Source organism: Onychostoma macrolepis, chromosome 14, assembly GCF_012432095.1.
Source record: "Onychostoma macrolepis isolate SWU-2019 chromosome 14, ASM1243209v1, whole genome shotgun sequence".
Classification (NCBI taxonomy): domain Eukaryota; kingdom Metazoa; phylum Chordata; class Actinopteri; order Cypriniformes; family Cyprinidae; genus Onychostoma; species Onychostoma macrolepis.
The window spans coordinates 12,148,384-12,166,151 of record NC_081168.1 but is presented as its reverse complement, the minus strand read 5'-3'; the positions used below and the strand labels follow the sequence as shown (position 1 = coordinate 12,166,151).

The 17,768-nt window shown below is 35.4% G+C and overlaps 3 protein-coding genes across 4 annotated transcripts; 2 read left to right on the top strand and 1 right to left on the bottom strand.

The window, feature by feature from the left end:
• The first annotated feature begins 3,381 nt into the window (after nt 1–3,381).
• Nucleotides 3,382–9,995, top strand: spdl1 (spindle apparatus coiled-coil protein 1). 2 transcript variants are annotated; one of them, XM_058797077.1, is made up of 12 exons: nt 3,384–3,539; nt 3,929–4,093; nt 4,195–4,371; nt 5,156–5,350; nt 5,454–5,603; nt 6,148–6,246; nt 6,508–6,618; nt 6,701–6,841; nt 6,924–7,027; nt 8,174–8,361; nt 8,834–9,125; nt 9,611–9,995. In XM_058797077.1, exons 2-12 carry the CDS (start codon nt 3,929–3,931, stop codon nt 9,768–9,770), a joined length of 1,782 nt encoding a protein of 593 aa, XP_058653060.1. In that variant the 5' UTR covers nt 3,384–3,539; the 3' UTR covers nt 9,771–9,995. The 2 variants fall into 2 exon arrangements, with proteins under 2 accessions (XP_058653059.1, XP_058653060.1); XM_058797076.1 differs by lacking the exon at nt 9,611–9,995 and having other exon boundaries at nt 3,382–3,539; nt 8,834–9,604.
• Nucleotides 9,996–10,521: 526 nt separating this feature from the next.
• On the top strand, nt 10,522–13,386 carry sil1 (SIL1 nucleotide exchange factor). Its single transcript, XM_058797238.1, has 9 exons — nt 10,522–10,931; nt 11,009–11,141; nt 11,230–11,338; nt 11,421–11,526; nt 11,600–11,788; nt 11,873–11,994; nt 12,242–12,338; nt 12,453–12,617; nt 12,958–13,386. The coding sequence occupies exons 1-9, from the start codon at nt 10,833–10,835 to the stop codon at nt 13,315–13,317; spliced, it is 1,380 nt and encodes a 459-aa protein (XP_058653221.1). The 5' UTR covers nt 10,522–10,832; the 3' UTR covers nt 13,318–13,386.
• Nucleotides 13,387–13,915: 529 nt separating this feature from the next.
• On the bottom strand, nt 13,916–16,325 carry si:ch211-195b11.3 (uncharacterized protein LOC100334344 homolog). Its single transcript, XM_058797244.1, has 4 exons — nt 16,154–16,325; nt 15,272–15,294; nt 14,673–14,776; nt 13,916–14,417 (listed from the first exon to the last, which is right to left on the bottom strand). The coding sequence occupies exons 1-4, from the start codon at nt 16,200–16,202 to the stop codon at nt 14,363–14,365; spliced, it is 231 nt and encodes a 76-aa protein (XP_058653227.1). The 5' UTR covers nt 16,203–16,325; the 3' UTR covers nt 13,916–14,362.
• Nucleotides 16,326–17,768: the final 1,443 nt, after the last annotated feature.

Below are 17,768 nucleotides of genomic sequence, written 5' to 3'. Positions count from 1 at the left end.
CAGCAATTTACGGATATTTGGTGATACTTAATGTTGATGGGTGGAGATTGGGTCTTTGTATGAGAGTGTTCTCACCTTTTAATATGCAAAACACATCCATCGTCTAAGTGTGAGAATAGGTTTCAAGCTGTTATGGCTGCATATTTTGAATTGACCTAAAGACTTTAGATATGCAATGTGACTAACTGTATGGAAGGACACTATTGCATACTAAGGTAGAAATTCATTACTTTTGCCCATATCAAACTGACACAAGAATTGTATGAGAATGTGATTCATGTGTTCTGTTTACACATTACAAATCTGCTGAGTGCTTGTGATCAGGTCACCCAAGAGGGATGTTAATACCAGATGTAAATAGGGCCATGTTGTCTGCCAGCTCAGTTTATATAGAAACAGAGGTGTAAAAAGTACTCAAAAATTGTACTCAAGTGAAAGTAAAGATACTCAGTGAAAATTTTACTCAGTTAAAAGTACAAGTATCTGGCCAAAAACATATATGAGTAAAAGTAAAAAAAAGTTCTGTATGTCTGTTTTTCTGACAGACATACAGAAGTTTGGTTGAAGGGAGAAAACAAAACAAAATGCAATGGCACAGGTCAAATATCACATACGTATATGACACAATATTACACATTGTGTAAACAATTAAAATGCAGCACAGCGGAACACACGCACACAAAAAATTGCAGGGGAAGGAATTAAAAGGAAACTCCATCCTTTCCACCCTCATGCCATCCCATATATATATATATATATATATATATATATATATATATATATATATATATATATATATATATAAATATGACTTTTATTTATCAGATGAACACAAACTAAGATCTAAATCATCTCTCTTCGTATAATAAGACAAGTGGGACTTTCAAAAATGACACTTCAAAAACTACACAAAGTGAATATGACAGTAACTCATACAACCCCTGTTACTGAATCAGTGTCCTTTATGGCCCTGTCTCCTTGCATTATACATGGACTAAAAATCTTTGCTTGTGTTCATCTGAAGAAAGAAAGTCATAAACATCTGGGACGACATGAGAATCTTAATTTTTGGGTGAACTATCACGTAATAACAATGTGATGCAGAGGTTAGAAACATATTCCAGACAGAATGCAAGAATGGGCTGAATTAATGAGGAGTGTCATAGAATTAAAACATACAACATTAATGTTTTGAAAGGCCACTTTTTTTGTGTTGTCTACGTCACTGTCTAAAAGGATAATTAATCTTTTAATTGTTTATTTGGGGCATTTTTATTTGGGCATTTTCTCAGCAAATATTGCTACATAATTATTTGCAACTAATTATATTTCCTGTAGCTCAAATAGTAGAGCATGGCGCTAGCAACGCCAAGATCATGGGTTCGATTCCCAGGGAAAGCAAGAGCTGATCAAATGTAAAAACTGTAACTTGAATGCAATGTAAGTCGCTTTGGATAAAAGCGTCTGCTAAATGCATAAATGTAAATGAAAATGTATGAATTAATGAGCAAATCATGTAATTATTAAGATTAAAGAAATATTCATTGAGATTCCACATTCCTACTCAATGCGTCATATAATGACATATTATTAAAACAACTTATCCACTACCTGGTAAGAAGAAGTAAACATGCCGTGTTCATTTAAACATTTTTTTTTTGGAGATTTGTAACATTTAATTAAAAAAATAATAATTCCCACAAAAATATTAATTATATTTAAATTTTCATCACTGATTTTATTTGCACTCAATCTTGTGCATTCAGCCAATATATTACACAGCTAATGGCTCTATAATAAATCATCTAGAATAATGAATAAACTTTTTTGGGGAAACACAACTTTGCTACTTCAGCATGCTTCCTCAGATTTGACGGCAAACTTTTGAACCCAGACATTTACCTGATGAAAGTCATAACTGAAGCAGAACTGATCATTGGTTCTCACGTCAAGAACACATGTTTGAGAATCCGTTTACCATATTTAATGTGCATAGGATAAAATAAAAATATAATGTACTTTTTAAGTTGAAATAAAATTGTAAGGAGTAAAAAGTACTGTTTTTTCTTCGGAAATGTAATCAAGTAAAAGCACAAGTAGTCAGTTTAAATTGTACTTGAATAAAGTAAAAATCCCCCAAAATAATACTTAAGTAAAGTAATCAAGTAAAATGACTCACGTATTTTACACCTCTGTATACACTCTCAGAAATAAAGGTACAAAAGCTGTCACTGGGGCGGTACCTTTTCAAAAGGTACACTTTTGTACCTATTAAGTTCAAATATGTACACTTTAAGTACTAATATGACCTTTAAGGTACCAAAATGGACCCTTTAGGTACAAACATGTGCTTTTTGAAAAGGTACTGCCCCAGTGACAACTTTTGTACCTTTATTTCTGAGCGTGTAGAAACTGAAAGTCAAGAAATTTGGAATCATTGACAACCTCCCCAGGAACCCTATAATGTTGAATGATGTGTAACTCCCTCCACCCTCGCACTTCCTGAAGTCAAAAACAAACTTCTTCTTTTTCAGTGCACTATAGTTAATTGTTTATTACAATGTCATTCCTACCAAGGCCAGTACTTAAACAGACCCTCACAAATAATAAACATATTAAACAGCACTGCTGAGGCTTCTTTTGAAAACATAAAATAATCTTACCAATCTTAAGCTTTTGAACGGTATTGTATATGTTTTATCCCATCCAATCATTATTCTAAAAACCACCAGTTTTGTGTATTATATAGATGTGTTTGCTTAAGAAAGGCGTTCTCAGTAAAATGTTAGATGTTCAGTTGTAACTCTTTTTGCTGCTTATAATTTCATTTAGACCTCCAAATGTACATTTTTTGCAGGTACCAGACTCCAGAAAATTTTTTATTTAGCTACCACTTGTAGTACTCTTGAGAGTACTAGTGTATGAAAGATGGGTTCAAGTGTACTACAAGTGGTAACTAAATATATTTTTTAAATACAAAGATAGTATGTTAAAAACACATTTTAGTTCATATTCATGGCGTCTCAAAATAGCACAGTTGAGTACACTTAGATGATCATAAGTTTATCTTAAGAAGTACTAAAGGATCATTTTTAGTATATTAAGTATATTATATGCACTTTAAGTACATTATGGAAGTGCACTTGTTTTTCATCTGGGTTGGCCTGCCATGCGTATAACAAGAGTGGGCCAGAAATAGAGAGAAAAAATGTGATATAAGTGAATATATTTTTTAATCTAAGTTTTTAATATAATATAGTTGGATAATCCAACATTCGGCCACGAAAGCTTGTGTCAAATCATAAATAAATTTAGATTTGGGTACTTCTGATCTGAATTAGTGCGTTTAATTATAACCAGTATGACCACTGAGTGGCACTAGGGAGCAGTGTTGTGTGAACGATGCTGAAACCTCGTGTTTTCTCGCGATACGTGATTGACGACTGCTGCAGAATTCAAACTAGCCGTTTGAAAGTTCCCGAGCAAGAAAGCAGTTGGAGTATTTCATTCTTCAGATATAAGGTTGCTATCGCCTAAAGGTAAACACATTAACACATGTATTTTGTTGTCTAGCTTTCAATGAAATATGACATTAAGAAAACATTCTTATTACCGGTGCCACGCGATGTTTTTGATCGAAGTTTGCACAGTTAGCTAGAGATAACAAACTGTTGCGTTTAACGCTAACGTTATAGTTGACCAAAACATTAGATTCATCATTAACTCTCCCTCATGCTGTTTATGACCTGTTAGACATTCATATTAGTCTCCTTAAATGAAAGGAGAATCACTGTTACTCTGTGGACACAGATGCAATAAAAGTGAATTGTGACTGACAGGGCTTGACTGAAACACATGCATGAGAGACAAAAAGTGTACACATGCTTCTACACAGGTAAATGATCACATATATTCTCTCTGATTTTAGATGTCAGATCTAGAGGATGAGATTAAAGGGTTGCGGCGGAAGGTGCAGGAAGGAGAAGAGGCTCTTCAGAGGGCTGGGCAGTATGGACTTCAACTCTTGGATGACAAAATGGATCTGCACAACAAATTGGAGGAACAACGAATTGAGATGTTCAGTGTCATTGAGGTAATGATCCAGCATGTGATCTCCACATTATGATGACTGACAGTCCATTTTATCAGTGAATGATTCCTTAATGTAATTTTAACAGTATTGTCTAATTGCAGGCCCTGGAACAAGAGAAATACTCTTTACAAAGGGAAGTTGAGTTAAAGGCCCGGATGCTGGAGAGTCTTCGATCAGAATTTGATCTTGTCAAAACCCAACAGAAACATCAAATGGAGCAGCAACAAACTCTGCTGGAGAGGAACCATGCTCTTGAGCTCAGTGATTTAAAGAATAAGGTCAGCTTATATGCTGTTTTCATCTTCAAAAGTAGCATGTTTTTTTCTTCTCTATATGAAGCAGAATTTGCCAGTGGATTCATTCATCTTCCGTGTTTTTATCTATTAAAATTCAAGTATGTCACTTTTTTTATGTTAAAATAATTTCTGACAATTGTATAATGGGGCAAGTGTTCGGGAAATCTGAAAACTATTTGAAATTTTACATTTAGTGACGCCACTAGTTGCAAAAAATGTATACACTTTTTGGGTTAGGGTTACTCCACCCCAAAATGAATATTTTGTCATTAATCACTTACCCCCATGTCTATCCAAACCTGGAAAAGCTTTGTTCGTCTTCGGAACACAATTTAAGATATTTTGGATGAAAACCGGGAGGCTTGTGACTGTCCCATTGACTGTCAAGTAAATAACACTGTCAAGGCCCAGAAAAGTATGAAAGACATCGTCAGAATAGTCCATCTGCCATCAGTGGTTCAACCGTAACGTTATGAAGCTATGAGAATATTTGTTATTTTTGTTTTCTTTGCGTACAAAAAGTATTCTCGTAGCTTCATAACATTACGGTTGAACCACTGATGGCAGATGGACAGTCACAAGCTTCCCGGTTTTCATCCAAAATATTTTAAGTTGTGTTCCGAAGATGAACGAAGTTTTATGGGTTTGGAACGACATGGGGGTGAGTAATTAATGACAAAATGTTAATTTTGGGGTGGAGTAACCCCAAACTTATTGTCCTGAAAAGAAATGTCTCTTCTGCAATGCTGATGAAATTTCTTTGTAGTTGGAAAAAATGAAGACCGATTTAGAGGAGGCTCAACTTGCTGGGAAGCAGATGAGACACAAGCTGGACCAGCAGTCTGAAGCACTAAACAGCAAAACCGAAGAACTTCGTGTCCTTACAGAACGTGCACATGAAACAATGTCCTCAGAGATCCTTGAGCTACAAATGCAGAAAATTGATATGGAATCAGCAATGGTAATGTACTTCCCAATCTTTATTTTTAATGGAAGAACATGGTTTCATAGAAATAAAGCATGTCAGTGTGCCCTTGGTGCTGAAGTGTGAGCTTGTGTTGCAGGAGACTTTAGAGCAGGAGCTTCAAGAGGCACGATACAAAGAAGAGCAATTACATTTGGCCAACACCACCCTCCAGAGACAACAAGAGAGACTCACAGAAGAGAAGGAAGAGAGAGAGAAAGAGGCAGTGTCCTGCTACAATGCTTTGGAGGCATGTCTATAAGCATTTTCAAGTAAACATGTTAAAAAACCCATGTATTTGCACTGATGTTGGTAAGATCTTTTAAAAGAAGTCTCTTATGGCTCACCATAAGTGTTTATTCGATCAAAAATACAGTAATATTGTGAATTATTGCAGTAGCTGTGTTTATTCGATCAAAAATACAGTAATATTGTGAATTATTGCAATTTTAAATCTTTTTTTTTTTTTGTATTCTATGTTTTTCAACAGCCATTATTTCAGTCTTCAGTTTCACATGATGCTTCCGAAATAATTTATAAATGCTGATTTGGTGCTGAAGATATATATTTTTTAATATTATCACAGTTGATGACGATTGTGCTGCTTTATATTTTTGTGGAAACTGATACGTTTTTTTTTTTCCAGGATTGTTTTAAAATAGAAAGTTGAAAAAAACATGGAATTCTGATGCACATTTTCTGTGCTGATTCAGGGAAAAACCTAATCAAGTCAAAGATATTTTAAAAAAAGTCTTAAATAAATAAAATACCATTATTTGTTCTATTCAATGTAGAAAGCTCGTGAAGCCAACCAAGACCTTCAAATCCAGCTGGAACAGGTGTTGCAGCAGGCACAAGATCCAAACAGCAAAGGCAATTCCTTGTTTTCAGAGGTACATCATTAAGCATTACTTCTACTACTTTATGATGTTTATGTCTGCTAAGTGATTTCATCATAATTCAAGCTTAATTTTGAGAGCATCTGAATAACATTTTATAATGCCTATGCAATACATTTTTTTGGTTATAAAAGGCAGTAAACCTAGTAAAATTACTATAAACTGTTAATATATAGAAATGGTCATTACTAAATGTTCGTGAGGTTATACTTAAATTCCTTTGTGCCATGACACAAAATATTTGGATTTGCACAGGTAGAGGACAAGAGAGCAGAGATGGAGCGGCAGCTGAACAGCATGAAACGACAGCATGAGTCTCTACAAAAGCAGCATGCTCTCACCAAGCAACTTATGCAACGCATGAAGGTAAATAGTGGTTTATGAGAAATCTTTTACATTTTATTTACGTTTTCCCACATTATTGTTTTCCTTGTGTCTGCTGTTTTAGATGCAGATAGCCACCCTTATGCAGCTCCAGGGCAACAGGGCCGACCCAGCACAGATTGAACGATTGCAATTCATGTTATCTGAAAAGAACAATGAGATAGAAAGCCTGATGATGAAAGTAAGAGAACTGGAGAAAGAGAAGGTGAGCACTGCAAATTACAATCAACATAGAAATTAAAAATTACAGTTTGAGAAACTAATATTATTAACTCTGTCACCAACAGATGACCGTAAAAGACCAGCATCCACCTGCCCCCTCTAAAGAGGGCGAACTTATGGATGAGACTTATTACACAGACCTATTAAAAATGCAACTTTCAAATTCAAAGTAAGTGTTTTCTCATGAATTATTTGTACTGGTGGTGTTACCTCAGACTAGTGTTGTCATGGTACCAAAATTTCAGTATTTGGTACCGATACCAGTGAAAATCCACGGTTCTCGGTACCAATTTCGGTACCACATGCTAATTAAAAAACACACTATTTTTAATAATAAAGTCAGACAAAAATAAAATGTACAAAAATCAATGCCATTCTTTATACTTATTTAAATTGTTTCAAGTTTTTCCGCAAGTAATAAAAGTATGAAAAACAGTAAACAGTAAAGTTTCACCCAAGTTTGTCTTTTAATTAATGAAATTTAAACACATTTTAATGAAGTTGAAATAAAGGGGATTTACTATTAAAATGAAAATATGGAAGAAATATTGTGTGATTATTTCTTGAAAAATAAATAAAAAATTTTTCAACAGTAGTAATAGTATCACATACATTCTACTAAATAATAATAATATATTTCTGGCACAATGTCTTTAAGAAATGTTTATTTTGACAGGTTGCTGTGAATACCTTTTAAATTTCTGTGTGTAGCTATATGATATGACGCTGGTTTTACTCAAATGAAATGGTAAAATGCTCGTGAAGTGACTCTCAGAGCAGTTCTGTATATGTTGTTTATGTATTTATGTCCTCATTGAGACGGCAGATGCTGAAATCACCGCGAGCGTCACATGCGCTTCAGTGTGTATAGTAAAAAAAATTAAAAAACGCGCGTCTCTGCCATTCATTCATTCACACAGAGACTCACAGAACATGCAGGATTCATATCTGAATCGACTTTTTGCGGCTTAATATTTACAGATACTAGTCCATGTCGCGATTTGATTTAAGTGTAATGACCTACTTTTGATTAATTCATCTAAACTTTGACAAATTCCGTGACATTCCGTGCTAAACTGTAAATTCCGTTTTTATAACTGGATTCCGCGATTCCGTCCGCGTTTTCTGCATCGCGGAAATCATCGGGCCGTACGCATCAAGAACCGGGTTGACCGGGTACTCGGTACCACCGGTACTTAAAAAATTGTAATTTTTTAAATCATTTTTTTTAGTACCGACTTGGTACCGAGTACCGGGTCTTTTGACAACACTACCTCAGACCTTTTCAAAACAATTGTGACATGTATGTGCATAGGAAGGATGCAGAGAAACTGAAGGCCGAGTTGTCCATGGCAAGAATGAAGGCTCTCTCTGAAAGTCAGAGAGTGTTGGAGTTGGAGAGGAAACTCTATGGCACAGAGCAAGCACTAAAACAAAGGCACAGTGACAATATGAGGCTCCAAGTCAAGCTTGAAGAACTAAAGATGAAATATACACCTAATGGTAATTTTTTCTCTATTTCTGAACCTTAGTTTTCTACATAAACCAGTTTAGTGTGCAATAGAGTGCAACAGTCGGGTTCCGAAAGTTAAAATTCCTATCATTTTCTACAGAGGAGAATTGATTTTTAACAATAACTTATAAATCTAAGTCAGAGTGACCTACTGTGATCTACGAGGATGTTAATCATTGGTATGATTGTGCAAAGAACTCTCCATCAATTTAGAATCATAATAGCAAATTAAACAAAAAAAACACTGTTTAGCACCCATTTCCACAAGGCACTGCGAAAGAGGCTGGTATGGTTATCTGGTTGGTTTGGTTCATGAACTCTTAACAAAGATTTTCCTATAAAGAGATGTATAGGAAAAACCAAGGCCACTGAAAAAGTGGGCGGGTACTTTTGCACTCTATAATTTGCACATCTTTGAACTGCAATTATATGCTGGTAATAAATGTACCATTATGTATTCAGAGGTGAACAAAGCACAAGTACAGAAACGCCGGCGCGAGAAGTTTCCTGTACCTGTTCCAGAGGAGAAGTCAGCATCTAGCAAAGAGGAAACTGCAACCATGGATGCTGAGCCAAGCAAGGGCTCAAGTGAAAATACAGAGGAAAAAACCCTCAGTCATCCTGTTGAGAAGCTGGTTGTGATCCCGTTGCAGTCTGCACAACCCACAGTACCCAACCCCTGTGAACTGCCCCGTGAAAGCAAGTCTGTTCGAATCTGCGGGGATCCCCCAGTCTGCATTCCTGATGCGCCCAGGTCAGTGCCAACCTCTGCATGCCAACCCTTCTCCTTTCTGCTGCGCTGTGTCAACTTTACAGTCTTTGTCATCTTCCTCTTCCTGGGTTTTATGAGAACACTCACTCCTCGACCGTCACTTCCCGCTCTGCCGCTGCCTCTCAGGAACCCTGTAGCTCGAAGGAACTTATTTTGACATTTAATCTCATTTGATCTTGGTTTAATGACTACACTGTAAGATGTGAAGATAAACTGTTAAAGGACTGTCGAATCATTGTGAAATGTAGCCTGATATTTGAGTAATATAAATACATAGTTGTTAACCTTTTGCACTTCAGCTGTCAGGCCTTTTTGACAGTGACACTATTTTAAATTTTAAAGAAACACTCCTGTGGCTGTAGCAATAATGGTAGTTTCCATTAACTTAATGCTGTTTTATGACATTTACATTTTAACACTTGAGGTCTGTATTTTGAACCACCACAAACTGAATGATTTGCCTGTAGGTCTCCTGTAAGTGACTCCAATAGCAAGAATAAGGATCAAACTCATCAAAGCAGTGAAGAGGAGGAGAACTGGAGAACTGAAAAGAAGAGAAAAAAGTACCAGCAGCCCACTCATGTTAACTCAGAAAAAACTATGGCAAACGAGTGTGCTCAACAGTAGTTTGGCTAATGCAAAATGTGAATCCTTTATCATTATAAAAAGAAGATATTGTGTATGTATTGTACAGGTGTATAATTTACATCATTAATTATTTTGTGGCTTGTCCTGTCTGTGTACATGATTTGTAGAACAGTTTACTTTTATACATGTATTAATACCCTTTGCAATATAGTTGAATATTTGAGCCCGTTTAAAAAATAAAATAAAATGACTAATCCAGCCTAAGTAATTCATTAACTTTTTGTTTTCAACTTGTATACCTATTATTTCTCTGTTTTATAACCGTTTACAAACATACATAATTGATGAACAGTGTATATAAGCCATTGTGTAATTGTATATTGAGTACAGTATTTGCCATTTTATAATCCTAAATTCTGCTTCAGCTGTATTTGTGCAAATGGTTAGTTTATATAACCATTAGTTATTACTATAGCCTTATTTTTCTTAATTTGTGGTCTTGGAAAAGGGGAAAATAAGTTTTTTTGTAGATCTTTGTTGCTTGTGTAATCCACATATACGTAATTAACAGGAAGTTAACATTGCATTTGTAGCCGTGTCCTATTTTAAAAACGTAATATAAAAATATATAAATTACATTTTGTGTTAAATAATAACAATAATAAAAAGCGGTCGGTTCAATTTGCCTTTTGATTGCGTCATAAAAAGGTGCATCTTCCTTTAGCCAATCATCGCGACCAGAAAGAATGACGTTTTCCGAAAACACACACTTGCAGTTATCTGATTGGTTCACGTGTTCCGTCCAGCTCTATGGTCCAGATGGACTGCGGAAATGCACGTGGTTTCTGGTTGTTTCTTTCTGGATGGTGCAGTCGTTAAACTCAGCGTGTTCACAACTTAAATAATACATATTTTGATATTTTTACCGTGGAATGGGCAAATCCAGAATGAGTTAATTTAGAAACCTTATATCGCCAAAGTTTGGGAATGGATTTTACTTTCAGCTGGTCTCCTGGTCATGGATGACGTGTGAATGTTTATCAGATTATTTTTCATAATTTATCTGCGCGTATATTACGATTTTTTTGTGTGTCCAAGATAATGATGACTAGACGTATAATGCAAAAGAAGTGGAGACTTGGATTGTCAATCGCCCTGTGGCTTGTCAGTGTTCATCTCATATGTGCCCACAGTGAGAAGGTGAGATCTGCTGTTGCACATCGTAGTATTTCTTTTATTGTAATATTTTAATAACAGTATCATTTTTGGCTACTCAGTCACCAACAGCCCTGTCTATCAAAGAAGGCTCTGATGATCATAGCAAGGGTGAAGAGACACTATTAGAGGATGAAGATTCTGAAGATATGGAGGTGTTTAGACCTACAGACAAGTGGCAAATTCTCAAACCAGGTGTGTGTATTCCCATGCTGACTGTTGTGTCCTTAAATAAATAGATGATTAACAGATCAATTCCTTGTTTGTCTGTAATTCAATTTAGGACAAGCAGTTCCAGCAGGCTCTCATGTCAGGTTAAATCTTCAGACGGGCCAAAGAGAGGTCAAGATGGGCGAGGAGGAAAGTCACAAATACTGGAGAGATGGAAATGGGTATAGCCATAGAAGAATGTAGTATTCAAAAATAAATATATGCATCACATAGCTTGTTATGCATAATTCTCCTCTGGAGCAGGCCAGGGATGATGAACACGCACAGCCCGTCATTCACAGCTGAGGAGTTGAAAGAAGCTTTAAAAATGTTTAAAGAAGGAATGGATGATCCTGTGGACACAAAACAAGTATGCTCATTTCAGTTTATCTCTAACCATTTTGTTATTTGAGTTTTTTTTAAATCAAGATGTTTGATTATAGGATGGGGATGCAGTGAGGGCTCAATTTCGCCCCATCGAAGAGCTGAAAAAAGACATGGAGGCACTCGACATGCTTGTGGAAACGGATGTTCAAGTTATGAGGAGGCTTTTAAACCAATTTAACAATACCAACAGCACAACTGAGGAAAGAATCACAGCTCTTCATGACTTGGAGTACCTCGTGCACCAGGTCAAGCCTCAATTATGATTATGAAACAAAATGTCTTTGAAATTCAGTTCACTGTTTCTTAAAGTCACTGAATCCCTTCTATAGGTAGATAATGCCCAGAATTTGGTGTCCATGGGAGGAATGCAACTGGTTATAAATGTTTTAAACAGTACAGACATTCGTCTCCAAGAGAGTGCTGCGTTTGTGCTTGGATCTGCTGTTTCAAGGTAAGTGGCATTTTCCTCCATCAAAAAAAAGCAGCAGGCTTGCACGTGATTTAAAGTGTGGTCACATTTACTGATAGAAATGCCCATTTTTGTGGGCAAAATCCAGTGATTTCATTAGAAATCCATGCAGTCGGGAGGGATTTCACCAGGCAAATTCGGCAACGGGTCCAAATTGGTCAAGCGGATTCTGTGGAACGTGAATGCACCTTTACATTGATGCAATCCATTGTCATCTACATTTTTCTAGTAATCCATCAGTGCAAGTTGAGGCAATAGAAGGCGGTGCGTTACAGAAACTTTTGACATTGCTTGCCACTCAGCGACCAATAACAGTAAAGAAAAAGGTATGACCAACCAGAAACCATGGGCATTATGCTGTTAATAAGGGTAGTAAATTGTTATTATTTATTAATGTAGATGAATGCATCATTAACTGTTGACATTCTGATTTAACACAGGCATTATTTGCTGTGGCCTCACTCCTGCGTCACTTCCCGTTTGCACAAAGTCACTTTTTGAAGCTTGGTGGTGTGCAGGTGCTTAGCGAACTGTTTCAAACACCAGGGACGGAACCTCTGCGAGTGAGAATCATCACGGTTCTCTATGATATGATCATTGAGAAGGTTAATATTTGTTTATAAGTTTAAACTTTTTTTAATTGTAAAATGTTTTCAACATCGGTAATAATAATATTAAAAGTTTCTTGAGCACCAAGTCAGCATATTAGTATGATTTCTGAAGGATCATGTGACACTGAAAACTGGAGTAAAGGCTGCTGAAAATTCAGCGTATTTAAATAATATTTAACAGTATTTTTTAGTCACATAAATACAGCATTGGTAAGCATAAGAGAAAATAAATATTAACATTCTGAAAGGTAAAACATGTTGAAAATTTAAGTCAGTTTTTCATTTCACAATTCATTAACTCATTGTTAAAAGTCACCTGTACTTTGTGTTGTAGGAGTTGATATCACAAGTGGGAATGGACCTTATACCAGATTCGTCTCATCAGGAACGTTTGCGACAGTATGCTGAAGTCTCCCTCCTGCCCGTGTTGGTGGAGCAGGGGTGGTGCAGCCTGGTGCCTGAGCTTTTAGCGTCACCTGAGCATGACTGCAGAGAGAAGGCTCTGCGTACTCTGCTTGCCATGATGGCTCAATGTCAAACTCAATATAAACAGAATCCTGCATTGACAGCCTCTCTTAGTGAACTGCAAAAACAGTACCAAGAACTGGTGCTCACAGAGCAGGACGTAGGAGAGCAGGACGGTTATTTTGCGGAGATCCTGGAACTTGTGGACTCTATGGTGGTTAAAATGTGACGGGTATAAACTGGGACTGCTGCTGGTTTCTTAGTACACAATGAACTAATAAAATAGAGTTATAAATGATGGAAGTGTCTGGTTGCTCCATTAAGAATGTGGCATGCAATTGAGTTTTTTCACTATGCTATTAACAATCAAAAGAAGCCCTATAGATGCTATAGATATATAAGCATAATTTTAAAACCAAATCAGAAACATTAAATCCAAATTAAAATCAGAATTTTACAGCTGGAGTGCTAGAATTTGCGTTAAATGTTCACATAATTAGACAAGCAAATAAGTAATGATCATTTAAAATGTGTTGGCCACACAAAAGGATAACTTCTAAACATATTTGCCAAGTTATTAGAAATCTTCTCAAGTGATATTTCTTTTTTTCACAAAAGTTTTTTCAAAAGTTTTTATTTACTTTACATCAGCTTTTTAACAATTATAATCAGATGATTATTATAGGACAGTTGTATCATCCTAATATTTTTTCTTACTTTATGCCCCTCAGAAATGTCAAAATATATTTCAGATTTAAATTTCAGATAAATTTCAAACTTCAGAAAACAAAAACATGTACATCATATAAAATATATATTAGTCAGTGTATGTATAAATTGAATTTTTAATGTATTTTTGAATGACAAAAACAAAAAATAATCATGCATTCACCCATATATTAAAAATAAGTTAAGATTCTGTAGTTTCTTATCTGGCTCAGAAAAATTGCTCGTATGTGCTACAAAATCCTGCTGTTGTCCTTTTCAGGACAGAGCCATAGTAATTAGAAGGAAAAAAGAACATTTTGATTTATAAATATTCATTTATTTGAAATTGACAGTTCTTAATTATTAATTTATTAATAAAAGAGCTCTTAAATGCTTCACTGTTTTATTGCATGAGATTACATGTTGACAAAGCAATGTCTGATAAAGTTCTGATAGCATATGTCATTATGATATTGATTAATTTATGACAGAAAATCATTCTGGTAGTCGCTGTAGTATCTAAATGGAAAGCAATTGTGGATGCCATGGATGTTACAGCAGTGAGTTCAGGAGGTCTCACACACTCCTACGTGCTTTAGGCTGACGTTCTTGTCACGATGCCTAAACAGAGAAGACGGGTTAGAAAAGGCACAAATACTGTTCGAATTGCTGTCAAAAATGTTTACTTTGCCTTGTGCTTTTTTATTATCTATTTTGTCCTCATAATTAAAACATGGCTGTTTACTAAACCTTGGGAGGTTTGTAAGTAATTGATTCAAAGCTGACATCTGGTCTTAGCCTGAGATTTCTCACATCTGTTGCCTCAGCTTTCTCAAAATGTTGGATTTACATTGCACAAATGTTCAGCTCACGTACCTGTTCTCCCAGTGTAGCATGCACTCATTGGAGTATGTGACTCCATCATCTCCACACACAGGATTGTACTCACGAGTACATCCAAAATCAGGAAAATTGTTGTCCTGTTATGAAGATATCAGAGAGATTCCCAAAATCAAACCAAATATCATGACACTTTGCTTCCATTTTACTTGATTATACACTACCGCTCTAACGTTTGGGGTTTAAAGACAATCATTTTAAGCAAGGTCGCATTAAATTGATCAACAGTGACAATAAAAAACATTTATAATGTTACAAAATATTTCTATTTCAAATAAATGCTAAAAAATTATATTCATCAAAGAATCCTGAAAACATTATCATAGTTTCTACAAAAATATTAAACAGCATGACTCTTTTTAACACTGATAAAAATAAGATGCGTTTCTTGAGCACCAAATCAGCATATTATGATTTCTGAAGGACCATTTGACACTGAATACTGGAGTAATGGCAATATTACTGTTTTTAATGTATTTGTGATCAAATAAATGCAAACTTAGTGAGCATAAAATACTTCTTTCTAAAAAAAAATTGTTATACTGCAACATCTGACTGGTTTTACTTTAACTTACCTCGCTCTGTTGTGTTTCTGCCACTGTGGAAATAGTATTGAAAAATGTATATTATTATGAGAAATAAACCAGGAAAGGCACTCATTTTTTTCCCTGTTAAAATTCCAGACAAGACTTAGAAAAAAAAAAGTGGCTAAGCAAGTTTTTTACTTTCTTTTCAACCTATTGTATGTTTCACTTGAATGGCAGGTACTTTACGTATTTGCACTCCTCTGCATTTTGCACGTATTTGTTTTTCCATTTTGCCATTTCAAAAAAACAATGAACATCCTTGAGTTTAAAGTTCTTGAGTGTATTTGCATAGATTAAAGGGATATATTTTCCAACAATACTTCAGAATAGGTTGTGGTCAGAGAATCAGGCTGGATAAAGGATATCTAACCCTATATCAACAATTCAACTTTTGTATTCTGTCTTGTTGTATTTTCTCTTTTTTGAAAACAGCAAAAGTCCAAAGTCTGGCCCATAAGCAGTATCTCAGTTCATCAGTGTCATACGTCAGTTATCATGGATCTCTACAACATGGATCCATTCCAAAATATCACAAAATGGGTCTGTCTGGGTCAGCGAATAATGGCTCTAAAGAACAAAAGTTTATCATGGATTTTAATCTTGTGAGCTGTAACTTTAACATGTGTGGATTTTCAGGAAAGTAAACAATGACATGAAAGTCACCATCCATACAATTAAAAAAACAACAACAACTGCGTATCTCAAACATGACACTTATTATAACACGTCAGTGTCACATGATGCATGTTAAATAACAGTAGTAGCCTGACTAAGTATAAATCTGGATTTGGTTTTAATTAAGATGATTATTACATAATATTCACACTTCATTGTATTTATGTACATTAAAATGCCAATTTTGATACTTACCAGAGAAGTAAAAGAGAACAGAAACGCAGATCAGGATAGCCAACTTCATGGTCAGTCGTCGTGTGAGTTTAGAGTGGGAAAGTCAGCAGGTGTAACTTTGTATGTGGGGTTCTGTAGTTATATAGCTTTCGAAATTACCAACACTCCTCCCTCCCTCTCATTGTTTCTGCCTACCCAGAAAGAACCTGACGGGTGACATTCATGTCCACAAACAATGACTAAGGGCATTTGGGACTAAGGTCATTTGTTTGTGGTTTTTAGATTAGAGAAGTCTTCGTCAACAAATTGCATCCTAAAGAAACTGCTTCTGCTTCTTACTATTTATCCTGACTTTTTAGTAAACAGAAATAGCAACAGAAAGCTGTACTTACACGCATAAAGTCCCTCTTGTCCATGAGAGGAGCAAAGCTGGATAATCAGGTCTAAATAAGGGTCTTTTTTTACATACATGATGTCTAACTTCATTAAATCACAAAATGTTTGTTGCAGAAAATGATGGCTCGTTACCTGTAATTGTTTTCAATGCCTCATTTTCAAAATCTGAATGGGCTTCACATATGCAGTAATTGCTCATTTGCTTTATATTGCAGATGGCCTCCTATCAGTTTGGGATCCTTATGTTTTCTGAATGTGGGTTTTGTAGTGAGTTGTGATAAGAAAAAAAAAAAAGACTAGAAAAACAATTAATACTTTCATTCAGCAACGATGCATTAAATTGACAGTAGAGACATCTAGCCTATAATAAATGTATAGAAAATGCTGTTCTATTCAAACTTCTATTCATCAAAAAAAAAAAAAAAAAATGAAGCATCACAAATCAATTGATAATAAAAATAAATATTTCTTGAGGGCCAAATTAAAATGATTTCTTAAGAATAATGTGACACTGAAGACTGCAGTAATAGCTTCTAAAAATCAGCTTTTCCATCACAGGAATACATTTTAAAATATACTTAAATAGAAAACATTTTGTTAAATTTATAAATACATTACAATACTACTGTTTTTAGATTTTACTGTCTTGTTTTCGATATCTGCATGGCCTTCACATGTCATAACTCGTTTGCTTTATTTGGTTGATGGCCTCCTATCAGTTTAGGATGCTTTTGTCTTCTGAATATTGTTTTTATAGTGAGTTATGATAAGTAAATCTTATGCTGTCCATCTTGTCAAGAAACATTCCATCAAGAGATTAGGTAATAATTCATCAGTTTGATGAGTAGTCAAACAGAACTAAAACTATAATTAAGAGGGACGTGTGCAACAACTTGATTGAGAGAAACCTTTAAAGAGATATTTCATTCAAAATCATTCACTCACCCTTGACGCAAACCTTTATGACTGCCTTGGTTTTGAAGAGAAGGCAGAATGTTTTAATCTAGTAACCATTATTATTTCATTTGTTCCATACAAGAAAGCGAATGGTGACCGAGAATGTCATTCTGTTTTAAAAGACAGTCATACAGGGTTGAAAAATCATGAGGGTGAGCACATGACGACTAAATTTATCTTTCTGATCTGATGAACTATGCCTTATTATTGGCAGGATCTCACTAGGTGGCATCAGCGAACCATGAACGGTCATCGACGCACGTGACCGTACACAGTCTTCGCG